The sequence below is a fragment of the Sander vitreus genome, chromosome 10 (assembly GCF_031162955.1).
Source record: "Sander vitreus isolate 19-12246 chromosome 10, sanVit1, whole genome shotgun sequence".
NCBI lineage: Eukaryota > Metazoa > Chordata > Actinopteri > Perciformes > Percidae > Sander > Sander vitreus.
Window position 1 is genome coordinate 33879962 of NC_135864.1, and position 20659 is coordinate 33900620.

General features: G+C 43.2%; 1 protein-coding gene across 2 annotated transcripts in view; it reads right to left on the reverse strand.

Annotated features, from left to right (window-relative positions):
• tenm2a (teneurin transmembrane protein 2a) overlaps positions 1-20659 on the reverse strand; it is a 179992-nt gene that overhangs the window by 35375 nt on the left and 123958 nt on the right. For both annotated transcript variants that reach the window (XM_078261258.1, XM_078261257.1), the window contains 4 exons: positions 16805-17043; positions 2502-2624; positions 1006-1211; positions 169-364 (listed from right to left, as the gene is read on the reverse strand). In XM_078261258.1, coding sequence (XP_078117384.1) covers positions 169-364; positions 1006-1211; positions 2502-2624; positions 16805-17043 — 764 coding nt within the window. The remainder of the gene's footprint in view (positions 1-168; positions 365-1005; positions 1212-2501; positions 2625-16804; positions 17044-20659) is intronic.

Genomic DNA, 20659 nt, shown 5'->3' on the forward strand with positions numbered 1-20659 from the left:
GAGTGCTCTTTTAAATCAGTGTCACTGGTAACGAATAGCTTCATCTCCAGACTCTTTCCATATCCTAAATGCTGATGCTTAATCTCATTTTGCCTCCCAACCTGCCTCTCCCTCCTTCACCTCTTTCCCTCCCTCCACCCGTAACTACAAATGCTGACTGTGTCTCACCCATGACGTTTGTGCTGAAGGAAACTGTCTCTCTCTCCCGACCGTCGTTGTAGAAGGCCAGGTGCCAAGCACCGGCGTCCAGGTACTGGACAAACACCGCCTCATTGAGGACCACAGTTTGGATGCTCCTCCTCTCCCGTGGAGACTCGACCACGCTCCACTTCTCCTTCCCGTCCAGGCGCTCCATATAGTCATACTGCAGGAGAGAGAAAGTGTGGGGTAAAATCTATGATTCAACTATGAAGTGCTGCGGTGGCACTTTTTAGACTTTGAAAAATGACCAATAGTTGTATATGCTGGAAGATTTAAAGTTGAGGGAAGTAAGCGTGGCTGGAAATTGCTAAGGAAGCATGAAGAATGCAACAGAGAGATCCTTGAGGGCTGTCATTCTTTTTGGGTCGCCTGGAAACACTGCAGGAAGCGTTATTTTTTACTGCTGCAGAGTGGCCACAACGTCATGGTCTTTACCAGCTGAAGTCAAGTCGGGCAGTGAAACACTTATCTGGATGCAATTATCCCATTCTGCAAATCAAATCTGCTGTTAATTGAGTAGTCTCTAATTAATAAGAGGCAGTAAAAGTTACATTACTGTCAAATTTAATTAAGTGTAAATCTTAGACTAAATGAGTTTTTTCAAACAACTATTATAATAAATCACAAATTAATTTTAAGATGTCCCATGACATAAGCAAGTTTTTCTTAATACATTTCTCCATTTTAGCTGATCAATATGAAGATAATGTGTTCCTCGTGAATACAATTATAATTCTGTGATTACCCTTAAGGTGTTGAAGATGTAGAATCTCGAACTGGCTTGCACTTGGTGCCAGATTTTACCTGTGCGTGGGAAGGAGGCAGGCCCTTGCGGATGTACACTCCGAATAGGGCGTCCTTGCCGAGGGAGATGTTGAACTTGAGGAACTGGGGTTGGCCGAGGTGGAGCAGGGACCTCCAAAACACTCCTGGAGGAACTTCTTGGGTCACCCGCCTCCCGACCTCAATGCTGCCCATGTCTATACTGCTGTTCCGGCCTGCCCACGGGCCTGGAGCGAGGGGAAAAGAAACTACATAATCTGTGATTATAGGCCACGATTGTCAGAGTCAATAGTTAATCATCACAGTTAACTGGAAATAACTGCTATAAAAATTCATAGCCATTGAATAGTAGAGGACGAGCACCATTAGCTCTGCAAACTGCATGCCCAAAGTTTATGTTAAAATGAGTGTTTTTTCATGTGACGGTGGGATGCAAAACAATGCTTTTGTGTCAAAGCCTGCAAGACTGTGGACTTTGTTGTCTGGACTAAAATGAGAGAGAGGGCTGATAGCACTGCAGGGTAGAGCTTTCCAAGCAGACACACAGACAGGCACGGACACACACAGAAACACACAGCATCCTGCAATCAGGTCAGTCATCTAACAACAGATTATTGGGGCCCAGGAAGAAAGAGGACTGAATGTGTGTGTGTGTGTGTGCGTTTGTGTGCAGAAAAGCGAAGAAATAAAAGTAACAATGAGAAGAACAGCAGCAGCATCTGGCCTAGACGGCTGGGGAACACAACACAACAGTCCTCTCATTAATACTGAATACAGACACAGAGCAGCAGCCCACATGTACCTATAGTATATGCTGTGTGTGTTACAGAGCGAGATCGAGCGAGTGAAAGAAGAATAGATAGAAAACCGCATGGGGGACGCAAAAGAGAGGGGGGTGGGCAGTTGGTGTTTTAGCCTTCTTCTGACTGAGACGATAAACCTAGCTCGATAAAACTCTCAGAGGAGCTGTTAAACAGCACATACTGATAGCACGGCTTATACTGTGTCATGAATTATCAAAATACTTTCGTTGGTGTGAGCCAGTTTGGGTGGTGCTATGCCATATTTTTCTTGTTTTCAACAAATACAACAATGTGTTAGTCTGTCCTTCAATACTTTCTGACTTTCCTACCCTGTCTGTGGCACTCAGCGCCGAGCCAATTTAATCTTACTGAAGACAGTAATCATTATAAAAAAATGATTTAAAAGAAACATATGGCTTTATTTCAGAAGTAAGTACTGCATTTGTTGGGGACTATTTTCAGCAGCGGATTAATACACATTTGGCATGCTGGTGAGTATTTACAGCACCAGGATTTGAGTCAAAATAAACTAAAGTGCCCATGTTCATCATGATGAAAGAATATGTTACCCGATGCAACAGTGTGGCTCACTGATGTATCTGTAATAGCTTTTTGGACAACAATGGAGCTTTACGGCACAGACACGTTTTGCCTTGTCACTCTAAGTGCAGTGAACGGACTCTTATGTGGGGGTGTGTGTGCTGTAGTTCATACCTCTGCCTCCAGAGGGCAGCGTGGCCACATCACTGTTGACAGGCAAGCCCGCTCCCAGTCCGTTGTTTAACACAGGGCCTTCGGATGGCTTCAGCTGCCATGTCAAACCCAGCAAGTTGATCGCTGCACACAAAGGGGTGGAGAGAGAAGAGGAGCGAGGGAGTGTGAGAACATTTGACTTGAACGATGGGTTGTCTACAAGCCTGGTATAAATAAAAAGGCCACACTTGAAAGCTCATTGGGCAAAAGAAATACAGGAGGCCAAACCTCTGGGTCTGATCTGTTATTTCTATGGCAACCCATGCAGCTTTTATCAAACACTGCTTTTATACTTGTGTTAATGTGTATCAATCAGAAAAACAGGTTAAAGTTGCAGGTAACCTACAGCACAAAAACTGAAGTGAGTCTTACAAAGCAAACAATTAAAAAAACATAAGGATGCTTTTTTTCTTTTGCTTTCGTTACCTCAACCTCTCACAGTCTTCGTTCTACCTGACAGCATCTCCTGCTTTTATTTGGAAGCCTTTACACCATCTCGCAGAGAGCAAGTGACAGATTGCTCTCTGAAGACATTGCTCTATGACTCTCCTATCCCTTCTCCTCTTCTTTTGTCCTCTGTTGTGTTATTCTGTGCTGGTGGTAGAAGACTGCTCCAGCGTGTTCGCTCTTGACTTTGTCAGTTACTCTCCCTGTAGCTCTTCCCTCCTTAGCCTGCTGCCAAGCGTCGCCTCCCTCTCCAAAAAACAGGAGAGAGGAAACAGCACAAAAAAAAAAAAAAAGTAACAACTGACAGTTTTTGTGCACAGTCACAGTGCACAAAAGTAGAAGTTTTTTTGTTCGGTGACAGGTATGTTTGAGTGTTGTAAATGATTGGTTTAACAGTTTTAAACACTCGAAATACGGGAGATGCATCGTTTGCTCATGTCTGAATATTTAAAATATGGCACAATGCACCTGCAGTGTTGTGTATATATATACATATATATATATATATATATATATATATATATATATTTTTTTTTTGAAGGCTGTGATGTGAGTTTTGAGGATGCACATGGCGTGAATGCGTGATTGTGTACAATGCATTATGTAGGTGTTATTGCATGCCTCTCAGCGTTGGCCTCATCCCCCCCACATGAGCTCTATTACACCTACATCTGAAGCCTGGGAATCAATTTCCCTCTTGTCAAATTCTATCTCCACTTGCCCAGTTTTTGCACACACAGGGATGAGTGTAAAAGTTGCAAGAAAAGGAGATGCGGCTTTAGGAATTGCTGTCGGGGCAGACTTATTCTCACCCCCGATGTCCCATCTCTCAGCCCCAGCCCCCCAGCCCCCACCCTCTATCTGTTTCTTTGTTTCTTTCTTTTTATGCTTCCTCTCTTTCACGCTTTCTTCCCTCCCTCGCTCCTGGTCAAAGGAAAGCGCTGACACCTCGGCTGCTGCACGGCCTCCACTGTCAGCTCTTTTTTATTTTTCATTGGGGGGGGGCTGGTATAGAGAACAAGAGAGACGGCGCGAGGGAGGAAGAGGAGCAGAGAAACTACAGTGTCCTTCCTCCCCCTGTCTCTTCCCTCTTATATCCACCTCTTGCCCTTGCCTCTCTCATCACACTGACCTTCATTCCTCTCCCTCTTTTCCTTCTAATACCCCCTTTTTTCTTCGTTTTTTCTTCTTATCTTTGCCTGTCCTTCCTCGTAGATAACGTAGACATGCCTCCGCGCACGCATTGAGGCGCACGCACACGCAAAGATGGTATCACGGGAAGCAGTCGATGGAAAGATTACCTATTGAATAAGCAGGAGACAGTAAGCAATAGTGAGTCTATTGTGACGGTGCTCTCAATCTAGGTCATCCCCAAGAACACATCAGGCAGCCCTATAGTTTACTGTGAACATCTGTTCACTGTGTGTGTGTGTGTGTGTGTGTGTGTGTGTGTGTGTGTGTGTGTGTGTGTGTGTGTGTGTGTGTGTGTGTGTGAGTGTGTGTTTGAGAGTCGGTGCACATGTGGTTTTCCCGAATGAGATTTTCTTTCCTCTTTTTTTTTCCTGTGGTTGGTTGCGAAAGCTTGACCAATAGATGGCACTCTTACTCCTTACTCCCAGAAGCCAATGCTTTGTCAACAGGTTTCTTTGCAGCAACACAAAGAGCAGGAGAGACGGAGAGGGAGAGAAAGACAGAGACAAAGAGAGACACTTGTTATCATTCTCTTTACAAGCACCATCCCTCATTTTAACAACACTTCTAACTTTGTTAGGGTGTAATTTTAGCCAAAACGAAACTGCTGGAATTGACTTATTTAGCTTTGTGTTGCCATAATTTTGAGCATCATAATTGCAGTAATTACTGTTTTCAAGCTGCATTGGAAGACTTTATTAAATGCCATGTCAGTAAAGCCTATCTGAATTGAGTTTGACTGACAGACACAAGGAGAAAAAAAGAGATTGTCTGACTTGGGCTGCATTCCTTTTTTAATCTCTGTCTTCTCACATGCACACACACATGGAAAGATCACAGAAAAACAGGTTTAACAAGCAAACGAGTTGGATTAAAAATAGCTCTCTTGCTTCAAGAGGTTTTTATGTAATCTTGATGCATAATTCAGAGAGGCAAAGTGCTTGCCATATCATCTGCTAAAGACAAAATCTGAAACAGCGGCGGCAGCACACGTGATCTAGTGACAAAATAAGAAGAAAAAAGGACAGGCCGATGGATAGGGGGAAAATTGAGATGAAAAGAAGGAGGTGGTGGCTGGGCTCGGAGACGGAGGTCAGGAGCTCTTGAAGAAATCGTGCCGAACCTCGGCAGAGAGAAGAGAGGAACAGAGAGAATACTGGAGGACAGCGAGAACTGAGAGAATATTAAAGAACATATCAAATCCCCTGAGGATAAAGGAAAAAGAGCAGGAAAACAGGCTGCAGATGATGTTGTAGAGAAGAGAGGAAGAGATGAATAAGGGGCCCCCCACGGATGAAATGAGGGAGGGAGAAAAGGATGGCAAGTGGAAAGATTTAAGGGATGAGTGGCCCTGTATTCGTTGACTAGTTGGGTAAGAAAAGATGGTCGTGATTTATCCTTTGACAGTAAGTGGTTCTCAACACAGGCAATCAGACAGAAATACAATGCTCATGTGCTCAACGTGTGTTTTTGGGAAATATTTATACGTCTCAGAGTTAAAGGGTGCAAATGGATTTCTGCATGAGCGGGGGAAAAAGAGAGAGCAGCAGAGATGGAGAAAGGTGACTTTGTGGCAGACTATCGCACTGAGTGTCCCCTGACTGGAAAATATTGTATCATCATCATTCTGTTCTCTGGAACATGTTCCAACTCTCTCCCTCTCTTTCTCTTGTTCCTCCTCTGTGCCCTTATGTCTCTCGCCCATTTCTTTCCCAACTCAACCATATCATTGCCTATTTAAAAGGCAGCATTTGAACCAATTGCACTGCTCCTAATTGCACCAAAGGCAGAAAATGGCCTCCTGCATGTTTTTGTATGTAATCTCCTGCAATGCGAGTGAGATTACACAAAGAGCACAAGTGTATGCACATAGGCACGCACACACAGGCATCACACTCTCCTTTGCCATCTCCCCTGGCCGTCCTGAAAAATGCATATTAACTGTTCTAATTCACCACTAAATTAACAACTCTGACCTCAATTAGGGCGGTAATTGTAGCTGAGACCAGCCCCCCATCCTCAGCCCGGCTGCTAATTGGTTTAGGAAGCCTTTTTACCTGCCTTTCTGATTTTCTCCTTCTCCAAGGCCCTCATTTGGCGAGCTGGTAGACATTGTTGTCCAAAACAAACACATGCACAAAAAGCAGCCAACCTGAGAAAACGCACCTTTGCTGTTTTTTTCTGTATCACTCGCACCTCTCTCGCTATCTCTGCGGCAAAGGGGTGCAATGCTAATATGGAAGGGGAAGAGCATTGTGCTGCCTCAGGCTCTTAATATTCAGTACATTTGGGATATTTCTTAGAATTTACCACACAATATCCACTTATGTAGTCTATAAATAAACAGCCTTCTCTCTCAGCTAAGTTTTGAAGGTGCTGCTTGCTGAGATCATTTAGAGTCTCAGACAGAGGAACGGGGGTGGAGGTTGGCTTCAGCCCTTGGGGGTCATAGACACTGAGAGAGACAATTTGTCTGCTTCTGAGTGTGTGTGTGTGTGTGTGTGTGTGTGTGTATCTGCGTATGCATGCTTAAATATCGCATGGTATGAACAACAAGTTGCACACACGCCAAGCACACACTGCAACCCCCGACGGGACCTCCTCACCCAGCTGATGCAACTGAACTGTAATTGACTGCAACACAAAAGGTTATGTGAGTTTTTCTCGCAGCTTCCCACCTGCAAAACAGTGTCTAGTGGAGAGAAACGGCAACTCACTCAATCACACGGCAGAAATGGCTTCCTTATTGGCACTGAAATACTGAGACTACCTGACGCAGATGTAGCTGTGCGTGTGCGCGTGCATGTGTGTGATGGGCTAAATGAAAAAAGATGTGAATCTGAGTGATGTCCTCCTTTTTGAATCCTCATTTCCTCTTCAGATATCTCTACCCTGACCCCTCCCCTCCTCTCCCCTCCCTGCACCTTCTCTTCTCCACATCAACCCACTCTGCCTCGCCTCATCCCCTCCTACCTCGGTCCTTTCCCTCTCATCGATCTGTATTAGAAACAGGATATGAGGAACTATGCTATCTTATCACAGATCAGAGAGTGAGAGAGAATGAGTGAGGAAGAAAGACGAAGGAAGAGTACGCTCCGGAGGCCAAGAGACTGAAAGAGAGAGACTGAAAGAAAATGAAAGACAGAGAGAGGAAAAGAGAGGACAGTGATTTCGTTCACTTTGCCTTCATCCATCTCCTGTTTCGCACACAGGACTAGTGAAGCACCATAGGCCTAATTGGACTAACGATTGGGCCCCGATAAGACCCGCGCTAATGAATAAATGAATGAGGAAATAAATGAAATGAGCCCATGCACGCTAATGCAGCCAATACGAACACTCAGCAAAGTCAGTGAGTGGATGTTTGCACACATCAAAGCAAAGGACATATCTTCCAAAGCACGTACAGAAACTCCAGGTATACAAACAGAAAGTCAAAGGATGAATATTGATGTTTCCACCATGTACTGTATGAACAAGTGTGCACCATGCTTTGCATCACCTGGCCAATGCAGAATCATATGACCCATTTATCCCTCTGGTGCAGATGGTTTAGCACCTTGTGCCTGGTCCTGGCCATGCCCTGGCCTTCCTAGGACCGGCAGCGTGCGGTAAGATCCTAACCTTTATCAGTACGACAGGCCCTGCTGCTACGGACACACGCTCCCTGTCTGATCCTTATGCCCAGGTTCCTGCATTCACCATATGCCCTCACCTCACACATTCAAGCACACACACGCACACACACACACACACACACACACACACACACACACACACACACACACACACAAAATGTATATGGAGACACACACACACACACACACACACACACACACACACACACACACACACACACACACACACTGGCATGAGCGACACATCCTGACCTCTAGCTGTTCCACCTTGGATCAGCAGAAGGGAAGCCACATGGAGAGTGAAAGGGGACTACGGGGTCAAGGAGCTGGCTTTGGAAAGCAGCCACATTGTAAGACCTGCAGATCCGACACAACTCAAGCAGACAGTCCACATACTCAAGGGCTCACTGTTTTTGTCTCCTATTTAAAAAGATAAGATAAAAAATAATATTATGAACATTTTAAAACTTTTTTTATACGTTAATAGCAACTTGATAATTTGTCTTTTCTCTTCATTTTCTGCTAACAGCAGCATTACACACTAACGGATGTGGCTCCCAAAAGAGGCGAAACATTTTAAAATCTGTTTTAAAATCAAAATATAATAATGTTAAAAACTTTGACACATAAACACATTTGCCACCTACTTTTCTCTTTATGTTCTATTTCCAGAAGCATAAGGCGGGGGGTTGAGACTCTCTAAAGGAGTCACAAAGATAAATCTGACAAGTTGCAGGACAATTAGAAAGGTAGGAAAGAAGTCATAAATTTGTGTCAAAGATTTATTTTAAATTGTTAAATAAAGAATAGTATGAAAGAAGGCTGAATGGCTTGCAACTCTGAAATATTGTATCGCATCCATTCACTGAGACATTCTAAGGAATGAGAATATCTAACAATTCTCCCCATTTCTCTGTTTATGTTCTATTACTTAAAGTATGTACTGAGCCAGTGGTTCCCAAACTTTGTGTTGGCACCCTCCAAGAGTCACAAGGGGCTTTGTGGGATGATTAATAAGATAGGGATGAGGAATAAAAATTTCTGTGCTTTGCTTTCTGTCATGGAAAAAAGGTATTAGACATGAAAGGAATGTATGATTTGTGCATTGTCCATGGTCATGGTTTGGTATTTTGAGAGGCCTCAGAGTCCTTCACACTTGGCACGCTTTATGTGAGAAGGCTCTGGGAGTCCGGAGGTTTAAATAGGATGAAAACCTTGTAGATGATCCAAACTTTCATGGTAAATAGTCTGGATCAAGGGGTTACGCAACATTGTCATTCTGTATGACATGGGACATACTTTAAGTTTTACATACATTCAAGTTACTTGTAGGACAACTGGGCATCATCTAGTTAATCTGTTATTTATCTAAGTGAAGAGTAACCTGAAGTTTTCACCATCACTATATTTATTGTAACATGACTAATTTCACATCTATTCTCTCTAAAAACTTTATTCTTTGGTTGAACTCTAAACTAATAGAGGAGGCATTGCTTTGCTTTAAAGGGTCAAAATAAGTTGGGAACCACTTCATGAAGCTGTCAGTGGTGCAAGAAGACGTTATTTATTGTAAAATGGGATAATTAGTGTCCTGTGTGTGGCAGGGAACATTTAATTTTGAGGCATGGTGACATACAATCTGGGGGGAAATTGTTTTAAAGTGATCTGGTCCTTTCACCAGATCTGGGTTTGTTTTTTAATCAGTGTGATGTGATAATGTGTCTCAGGTGATTTAAAAATTGGCTCCCCTTTTTGATTGGTTGTTACAGCCTGGGGCTTTAGTATAAAGATGTGTCTTGTCTCTAATAAACTCAGTGCTGACAATGGGCAGGAATTCAACCTTTTCCTTCATATTATTTTCAGCTTTTGGTAGTTTTTCTGATTATGTATTATGTCTTATACTTCAACAATTTTATGACAAACTGTGGATTTCTTGACTTGGAAAATGATCTTTTAGATTGCCAAACATTATATGTGGAATTCATGCCACAATCCAAACTGGCTCAAACATTTTTTTCTAAATAATAGGTCGAATGGTAGTCCACCAAAATAGGAAGGGACTTTGCCTCTCTATAAACTCAGTGGTGACGATGTGCAGTAATTCAATCTTTTCTTTCATATTTCATTTTCCTATGGACCTGTCTACCAGATGTACAATAGATAATACTCTAGAGAACAATCTGAAAATCTGTAAAAAACTAAATCAATGAACCTCTCACACACACACACACACACACACACACACACACACACACACACACACACACACACACACACACACACACACACACACACACACACACACACACACACACACACACACACACACACACACTCTCTCTAAAATGCTACAATTTTTAGCCAACTTGTAAAGGATTACTTTGGCATTACAACATCTTTTGACATTCTGATTTTTGAAAATGCAAACCTCTTTGAATAGAATAATACGTAGTATATTTTGGCAAAGCTATATATCTGCACAGTAAAAATCATTGACATGTTATTATGTAAGGGAGCAGTGATATGAATACACTGAAGTGAGACACTTCTAACCGGGAAGAATGGGCAGTAAGCGATTGTGATCAGTCTGGTACAGCGAGACAGCAATGATGGATGGAAAGTGGTCGGCTTAGAGGCATGAAGGTCACACTCGATGACAGTGCATGTGTGTGTGTGTGTGTGTGTGTGTGTGTGTGTGTGTGTGTGCGTGTGTGTGTGTGCGTGTGTGTGCGTGTGTGTGCGTGTCTGTGCGTGCGTGCATGCGTGTGTGTCTGTTTAATCAATAGACGGGGGAGCTGAGAGTAAGACTAAAAATACATTATGCCTGTGTGTGCGCGTGCATGTGTGTGTGTATTGTCATTCATCAGTGGTGACAATACCATGTGGAGTATGCCACTGCGCCCGACAAATTCAGCCATCACACACGCACACATTCACACGAAACACCCCTGCAAAGGTGACACCAGCGCCGCAAGCAAGTTTACTCATTGCAGTCAAGGGCACACCTGTGTCTGCGTGTGTGTTTGACAGTGCACGTACTGTATGTGCGTACGTGTGAAAACAATCCACCTGGACTCTGACATGTCCTCGATCTTTCATCTATGTATCAAACCAGCCTTTTCCTCTCCTTGCTACCCACAATGCATCTCTTTTTCTGTCTGTTTATCTCTCGCTGTACATCTTCTGCCTCTGAGACTTACATCCTTCTCTTTTTATCCGTTCTAACTTCTTTTGCCATCATCCCCCTGTTCCTGTCCTCCACAGTCTCTCTCTGTCCTGTCCTCTCTCTGTCACACTCCCTCTGTTCTCCGCTCGCTGTGATCAATTAGGATACATTAGTCCTACAGATATTCCAGGTGACAGAACCTCAGGAGGCCACGCTCTCCTTCACCTCTCCTCCTTCTGCCTCCCCTCACTTTCTCCTCTCCACATCAGGCTGTGTTGTCACTCCTGCTCCTCTTCCCCGTCAGCTCCCCTACCTACTTCTCCCCGGCAGTGCAAACAACAAACCTCGCTCCTCTCTCCTATTTTTCCCCCCTTCAATCTCGCTCTCATCCCTCACGGCGCCAACAGTGACATATCAGCATCAGCCCTACTCTCCTGCGTCTCTCCAGTCATATATCCTCCTTTTGCTCTTCCTTTATGTTCGGGCTACATGCTGACAGTGACGCACCTCCCTTCTTCCCCTCTGCCCTCTCTGCTCCGACTCTATTCCACCCCTTTCTTTTTTCCCTCTCCTTTCCCCTTCCTCTATCTCACTCTCTCCAGGTTTCCGTTCACAATGACGGACCTGTCTTCTCCTCCTGTATGCCAACCGTTCACCTGTATCCTAGCAACCACCTCTCCTTTGGCTCTGGTGCTCCATGCGGAGCAAGCAAACAAGACGCCAGGGGAATGAAGAACAAGCACTCTCGTTTATCCTCCTCCCTCCATTCGTCATTCCTTCACACGCAAAGACGAGGCCAAACTCCGCTGGAGTTGGAGGCTAAACGCTTTAACTGAAAATGGGTCCTCACATACAAATACATGCTCTCAAACTCATACAAACACACTTTTAAGTACAGAAATGCACAGACACACAGCTACACAGATTTGTTTGTTGTGTTTGGGTGTGTTTGTTTATCTCATCCCAATGGCTCCGTTCTAACAGTGGGAGACAGCGAATAAGCCTCAAAGAGATATCATCTACCGTGCTCCTGAAGCATGCTGAGTCCAGCCTTTCTAAATAGTTCTCAGTGTGCATGCATACGTGTGTGCGTCTTCCTGGAAGATTGTAGAGCAATTTCTGAAGCTTTATTTATGTTCTTGAGAAGCAAAAAAGAAAATAAATCCGTTTGAGGGCCAGCACGTCCTCAAAGCCTCACAATCAGACACACACATTGTCGCACACATATCCCGTAGGTAGTTCTTAGGGAAGGAGCACTCACACACATACACGCACAGACACACGCACAAAAAGAAAAGTGCTGTTCAGGCACATGTGTCCTGGTGTAATTTATGAGTGGGCTCCTGGGCGGATGCCTCAGAGGGGTCCTCTTCACGCTACATGGCTCTGGGTGCTCTGCACAATCCCCCTAGTGAGTGCTGGGCTCTTTCTCTCTCTCTCTCTCACACACACACACACACACACACACACACACAAACAAGAGGTACTACAAAATCCCCCTTTTGAGCAGTGAACTCTTCCGACTGAAACTCACTGCACGATTAACGCTACAAAAAGCTAGGTAAACACAAGGGTTTCAGGCTTGGCAGCACTGCTACAGCTCTGTTCAGCACAGACAAAACACCAGAGCAAAACATTTCCTTACAGCAGCTGAAAAGGGGCCCCACAGTTAGCAAAAGTAATAATGTAATAACAATAAAGTATAATTTCAGCCTTGCTCAGCTTACCGAATTATAGCCACTTGCACAATTAAGTTTGGTGGTAAAGCACTGACGTTTGGCATATAATAAAACAGTAAATACACAGAAAGTGGAGCTTAAATGAAAACTTATTAGCAACTCTTGCTCCTCACTCACTGAGTTTCATTCAAAATGCAACATTATACAGTACAGTATATTCACACTGTATTGGGATATTATGCTTAGCATAATAACTTAGCTAAAAACACACAAAGTAATTTCTTAGTATTGCTAACAAACTATTGCTAATTAATTAAGACAGACAGGCAATACAGTTAACAAGTTGTATGTATTTGACATGTACCCAGATGGCACATTAACACTGAACACTGAACACTGAAAATGTGCATAAGGCAAGCAATTATGTTCCCAGAAATAGACACATTTTTTAATTGTTTTCCTTATTTGTTCCTTATCAGCTTTATATTATTAACAATTACATGTCCTCTGACGAAAACAAATATTGTGTCATTGCAGCCCCAAGAGAGCCATATGCTTTTAATAAAATAAGATGGAGGTTTTGGTAAGTTTTAATGCTCCACTACCTCCCTGCCCTCAAGTATGAACGGGGAGGTCTTCCTTCCTCTCCCCAATCCTGTTGTGTAGCTCCATATGTGGCTGTCCAGCGCAGTGTGACCGTGTAAAGCTCAGGAGAGGATGGATCTGTCTGTGTGCCCCAGGCAAGGGGCCTTGATCTGCTCTGGAGGACACACACCACTCTCAAGGGCACTCCGAGGGGGTACACAAAACACACACACACACACACACACACACACACACACACACACACACACACACACACACACACACACACACACACGCACACACACGCACACACACAGGCACAGACTTGAGTGCACATATGCAATTTGGACACATCCAGGCAAGCAAGCTGAGGTGCATAAAGTCTACAGATACACAATTACACACTCACTACAGATGGGTAGATGGATGGAGATGTGTATACATACACATATATATATATATATATATATATATATATAATGTAAAATTATATTAATAATGTATGTAAAGGAGATAAGCGGGTTGTTCTTTCTGCTGATGCCACTGTTTCCTAAGATCCCCCATCTGTTGACTCTAGTCTCTGGGGTAAGAGGCCAATGAAGGGCTCAGTGACACATCTGCCTCCTCACGCATGTACACCCACAGACAGACGCACGCACGCACACATGCACACACACTCTTAAACAGACACAGAAAAGTATACATACATTTTCTGTTCCTCCTCATATTGGCTATCTCTCTCACACGTACACGTACATGTACACAGATAGAGGCTGAATGAGCGCGAGGAGATGACACGCAAAGAAATATGAGGTTATTTTCTAAAAATACCAGCCTCTCAGTGTCACAGCCATCAATTTTAATGTGCATGCATAAATCTACATGCTCCCAAATGCAAGAACACGCATGGCACGCGTGTGTATACGCGCAAACACACACACACACACACACACACACACACACACACACACACACACACACACACACACACACACAAATATATATATCCGCTGTGTTACTCTGTCCTGTTTGAGTGGCTGTAATGTACAAGTCGCATCAACACAGCCACAGGAAAACAAGGTAACAGCGAGTTGTCAAGATACCACCAATCACAATGGAAAGAGCATTTGCTGTGGGTGAGTGCAACTGCCGTTTATTCACATTTAAAGGGATAAATCGCCATTTCACCGTCACGTGCGCGTTGGAGTTTGTCAACAAATGTGCGGGCAGCTGGGGCACGCCCGGGCAGCGACGTCACATCAGTGAGGTTTTCTTCTCTTGTTTCAACGAAGTGAATACATGACGAAGTGACTGGAACTATCCATCACCTCTCACGCGTGGATTCTCAATGTCCCGGCTGCAGCCCGGTCTTTCAGACACAGCTGTTGTCTGTTTTTTTTAATCATTACACGCGGTTCACAATACACGGTTAGTTAGCGTAGTTAACTCTACACACAGTGAAATTATGTGTCCTGTTTTTATTTCATGCATACTATCTGCTTTGAGTGAGTGAATCTATGGGCTGAGCTATTATCACAGAGCTGTTTGTTTTGGAGAAGAGTTGTCAGGCGAAGTGGAAGAGAGCGTGTCACGGAGGATAATGGGAGCCATGCGAGTAAAACTGTTATAGCACTTTTTTATCATTAGTATAATGAGCTTAAAATTGCACATTTTTGAAAAGCTGATTATTTATTAATTATTAGGGCTGTCAATCGATTACAAAATGTAATCTAATTAATGACATACTCTGTGATTAATGAATCGAAGTTAATCGCATACATAATTAACGGTGCCTGAACCAATACTTTTTAAGAAAGTAAAAAAAGAAAAGAAAAAAAAAAGGGTACTAAACAACAGTCGGTGACATTAAAGAACGGCTTGTTTATTGCTAAGGCCATATGGTCAAAATTAAATGATTTAATAATAATGTATAACAATAACAATAACTAATTTCAGTAGTAAATTGCTGTTGGACCATCAGATGGGAAAAGGACATTTACAATAACTTCAAATGCACCACGAGGCTGTAGTTTACCAGTTTCATTGAACGCACCGTCTGTGTTGTTTCTCCGACGGCAGCTGCAGATTGTTACATCCCGGTGTTGAATCCTCTACAGTAAAACACAGTCACACTTTACACCGTTTAGGGTTAGCTGGCAGCATTTTAACCGTGTTTAATCCAGCTACTAGCTAGTGGTAGGCTAACGTTAGCTGCTGTTGAGTATAGTGTTAACTAGCTAGCGGTAGGCTAACGTTAGCTGCTGTTGAGTATAGTGTTAACTAGCTAGAGGTAGGCTAACGTTAGCTGCTGTCGAGTATAGTGTTAACTAGCTAGAGGTAGGCTAACGTTAGCTGCTGTCGAGTATAGTGTTAACTAGCTAGCGGTTGGCTAACGTTAGCTGCTGTCGAGTATAGTGTTAACTAGCTAGAGGTAGGCTAACGTTAGCTGCTGTCAAGTATAGTGTTAACTAGCTAGCGGTAGGCTAACGTTAGCTGCTGTTGAGTATAGTGTTAACTAGCTAGCGGTAGGCTAACATTAGCTGCTGTTGAGTATAGTGTTAACTAGCTAGCGGTAGGCTAACGTTAGCTGCTGTTAAGTATAGTGTTAACTAGCTAGCGGTAGGCTAACGTTAGCTGCTGTTGAGTATAGTGTTAACTAGGGTGTTTGTGTTTCAGAGCATCAGAGAGAAGAGCAGACATATCAGTGGAACCAGATTTCGGTAGCCAGGGTTGGCAGGAAGAAGATTTTTACAAGTAAATGTTCTAATTAATGATCCAGGCAGAACATTCTCGTCTCCCTCCTTCATTTTACAGTCCAATGGGGCTAGAACGGCTCCGGGTCAAACCTCAATATGGAATGGATTAATCTGCGTTATTTTTTTTAACGCGTTATTTTTTCTCAGATTAATTAATCGAAATGAACGCGTTATTTTGACAGCCCTATTAATTATAAATTATTATTGAAATGTAATACTTAGTGTATTAGTGTAGTGTGTAGTAACCCCCCACCCCCCATCTACCATTACTTTATGTATGATTATTGCACATTGGCTTTAGATCAGTGAAAAACATCCAATACCCGATGTAGGTCTGTTAGGTGTGCCTATCTTAACTGATACCTGCTTACGGAAACAGGCTGAGTATTCTGTGGTGTATGCATCTTCCTGCCTGTCTGTGTGTCTGTTTACTGATGCAGAATGGAGGCCAGGGCCCATGCTGAGTCTGATTTTGACAGTGCAGCACAAGGCGACAGTGACAAAGCTCACAACTCAAGAATCTGCTTTGTGTTTACAACGGGCCGTTAGCTTGACACTTTTTTTCCGCTGTGGTCCGGGATGAATACTAATAAGAGCAAAGTTCATGTATTATGGAGTCAGGGTGAAACAAACACGGCTAACAAGCTGAAATAAAAGAGATGTGTGACTAAGCATGTGTGCATTCAGAGGTACTGACTATGTGTATGTTTAACTCCTCATCAAAAGAAAACCCTCTAATTAAAACAGATAAAATGTAATTAATCCCCTAATGAATAATACTTGGTGCGAGGTCATCACTTACCGATGAAGTAGGACAGTAGGATGGCCAGCAGGGATGCGGCTGCGATGGCTGTCACCGCGGCACATTTCCAGCTGCAGTACTTGGACGGCTTCTTTAGCTTGAAGGCTGAGCGGGAGAAGGTGTTTCTGGGCAGCAGGCGAGGTGGCGGAGAATACACCGTTCCCGAGGTCAGAGGGTAACCGGGGGAGGAGCTACTGAAGAGAGGGGTGGTCCCTGACGACGTCTTGAACAAGAAGTGTCTGAAGTAGGAAAAAACACAGGAGGGAAAAGGTCAGTCCACAGGTAGAAAATGATGACCTAAATGTTCATGTCATTAGTTGATACTGGTGCTAAGATGAGTGGTTAAAAAAAAGTGAAGACGGTAAACATGGGGCAGACACACCACCCAATCAGAGTCCAGATGACAGGGTCACATATGTGCAAGCTTCTGTCCAATTTCTCTTTCTGATGAACCCTTCCTGCCATATGGGTTTGAACATCCTTGAACTGATTGTGTTTCCAATTCAGCCCGTTCCAGTCCAAGGTCTCGTTTTAACCTCCACCTGCTCTACTCTTTTTCTCCGCCTTCTATTCCCTCGCTTCGCCTCCGTTCACCCCACTAACGATACTCCTCGTTTCTGCTCTCAATGGCTTCAGAGGATCACTGCCGTCTCCTTTACCTATCCCCATTGCCCCAGTGAGGTCAGAGCTCAGAGAGAGGATAAAAGAGGGATTTGAACCATCATCCCTTTGCTCGTATTACCCATTATCCTTTGAAATCACTTCACCTGCTCACCCAACGTGTCTCTTTTGACACTCACCCCACCCTCCCCTTCCCATTTCCCATGGCTATCGTTTTTCTTCACCCTACTGCTACTGCACGCCTTCTCACATACATTTATACATCTCACTGTTCCTCAGCATCTCCTTTCTCTCATAATTTCTTCCTTCATTCACTCCTAAAAAGAGTTACCTCCCTTCTAACTTTCCGTCTTTTTTCTGATCAGACGTTGAAGGAACATTGTTGGGGAAAAAATGAAACACTGCACTTCAGAAACTTTTCAAAGACACAGTAAGAAAACTTTTGTGACACCTTTGTGACATCTTTTGCGACACACACACACACACACACACACACTCGTAGCACAAACTGACAGAGAGGAACTGCCCCTACACAGACAACAGGTGGTATGACAGAAGAAAGCCCTCAGGTGAGTGTGACAGATCAGAGGAGGCGAGGTCACTCTATTCCCTCAAAGATGACTGAGGAGAGGGAGTTTTTGTCTGCTTGTGTGTGTGTTTGTTAGTGTGTGTGTGTGTGTGTGTGTGTGTGTGTGTGTGTGTGTGTGTGTGTGTGTGTGTGTGTGTGTGTGTGTGTGTGTAGGTGCACATGCTCTGGTGCTTCTGTTGTGAGTTTGTGATCTTTAAAGCGAGGACATTTCTACAAAAAGTTTTGTCTGGTTTTCCAAAAGGCTGTTTGAGGGCTGGTGTTAGGCTTGATGTTAAGCATGTTGTGATGGTAATAATTCTTGTTATTACAACTTGGTTCTTATTTTCGTAGTTTTATCTATCATAATAGACCTTTTCAGTGGAATTCCATTGCTAATCAACAGCCTTGCCCCTTGTTAACTTCCTGTCATATGATGTCATCCACATACACTGCAACAGGAAATCAACGTGCCCTTTAGAATATTTATGTTAACTATGAAATGGTCTATACGCACCAAAGGAATTGCTGAGATCTGGGCACACATCAACATTGCTACAACATACCCTAAAATTGCAAACAATAATGTCCAGACAATAATAATAATAATAATAATAATTGTAAACAAGCCAAGCAATAAGAAAGATGATCTTAACTACTCTATTTGGAGGCAAACCCCAAAGTGAGCACACCTTAGAACACTGGTAATAATACCTCATTGCACAGGAAAACTGTAGGTCAGAGTTGAACCAGGAAGTCAGTGGAAGTCTTGGCTATGAAGTTAAAACCAAAATCAAGACAGACATGTCCAAACAGTCCTAAATTAGGACATAGGATTAAGTCCTAAACTTTTTGTTTTGAGTCCTAAACAAGTAATTATGGAATTAACATTGTGTTTGTATTGTGTATATTGTATATGTACTGATACCACCAATTAAAGATAGCTAATGCTAATGACATTGACAATGGTTTAATGATTTTAAAAGACAATTCAAATGCCAAATCTTGGATGCAAATATTTTATTACCATATTGAAGTTTGAAAGTTAATCATCTAATGCTAGCTTTTAGAATGACAGGTTAAAGAACATTAAGCTAGCCTTAACTTACTGTTCTTTGTGCTGCTTGTGGAATGATGTTGAACGCTCTTGTGGCTGTATCCACCTTTTACCACCTGTGCAACGTAGACTGCAGTTTTTTCAAAATCTATCTGATGTCAGGAAAATCAAGAGTTAACTGGCTGTACACTTTCTTTTAACATCATTTTTTAATCTTTGGGAATTGGAGAATAGCAAGTCATTCACAATGAAAAGGCTAAAGTCCAAGTAAAGTCACGAGTCATTGATGTTTAAGTTGAGTTACAAGTCTTTTCTTTGTCAAGTGAAGTCACCTGATTTGTGACTCAGGTCTGCCCCGGCTCCAAGATATGTGACCCACATAGAGTCCTCAGAAGTAAAGCAATGCAAACGTGTTTATGCACAAATGTGTGTCAGTGCTCAGTTCTTATTTCTGATGCTCATTGTCTCTTTTATTCAGACTAGGCTATCAGGACCAGCAATAATGTCTGCTATTTCAAATAATGCTAAATTGCACTTTGCTGTGTGGTTTCCTGTCCTTTTGATGTCTTCAATAACTTATGTTTCATAACAGTGTGTCTGTTGGCCTACATGTGTCTTCCCTTCTAAAAAACAGTTATGTGATGTAATGTGCTCAGAGCATGAAGATTTGGTTTGGGAGCACTGCTCCACTCTCTATCAATTATTCAGCCAGTTGTACTCTGCCTCTCTCTTACTCTCTTATCATCTGATTGTTGGATTGCTATCCTGCTAGATTCTTCTCTGTTTTCCTCCTATATCTTTTTTCTTCTCCATCCTCCCCCTTTTACCTGTCAGGTACGCTGCGTGACACCAGAGAAAATACAGGAAAGAGAAGAGAGGGGGATGGAAAAAAACCTCTAGACAGATAGAGGCTGAATGAGCGCGAGGAGATGACACGCAAAGAAATATGAGGTTATTTTCTAAAAATACCAGCCTCTCAGTGTCACAGCCATCAATTTTAATGTGCATGCATAAATCTACATGCTCCCAAATGCAAGAACGCGCATGGCACGCGTGTGTATACGCGCAAACACACACACACACACACACACACACACACACACACACACACACACACACACACACACACACACACACACACACACACACCAAGGTCAAACCAGCATGTGTCTTTGCTTCAACTCATTTTCACAGCCACTGTGTGATGACAAGGCCAGCGGTAATTAATTACATAAACCCTAATGTGTGTGAATTTAAGGAGGGGGTGAGCTGGTCAATTACTCACATTCCGTGCAACACAATGTATGCAATTTCATGTGCTGGTATGCATTTGAACGCAGGCACAGAATTCATTTCATTTCCTGGCTTTGTTGTTTGTGTGCAGAAGCTCCACTGTGAGCTTAGTGTGGGATGGGAATATGTCTGTGGGCAACACTAATTACGAGTAGGAATGGAAAGTGTCTAATGTGCTCTGGGGAGGTAATTGACATTGATTTATGTTGCGGAGGACTATGGAGGGGTTCTATCATAGCAGGCAGCCGGCAATCACAATACTGTATCATTAGGCCGGGGTGTGTGTTTGCTTGTATGTGTGTCTGTGTATTTGTGTGTG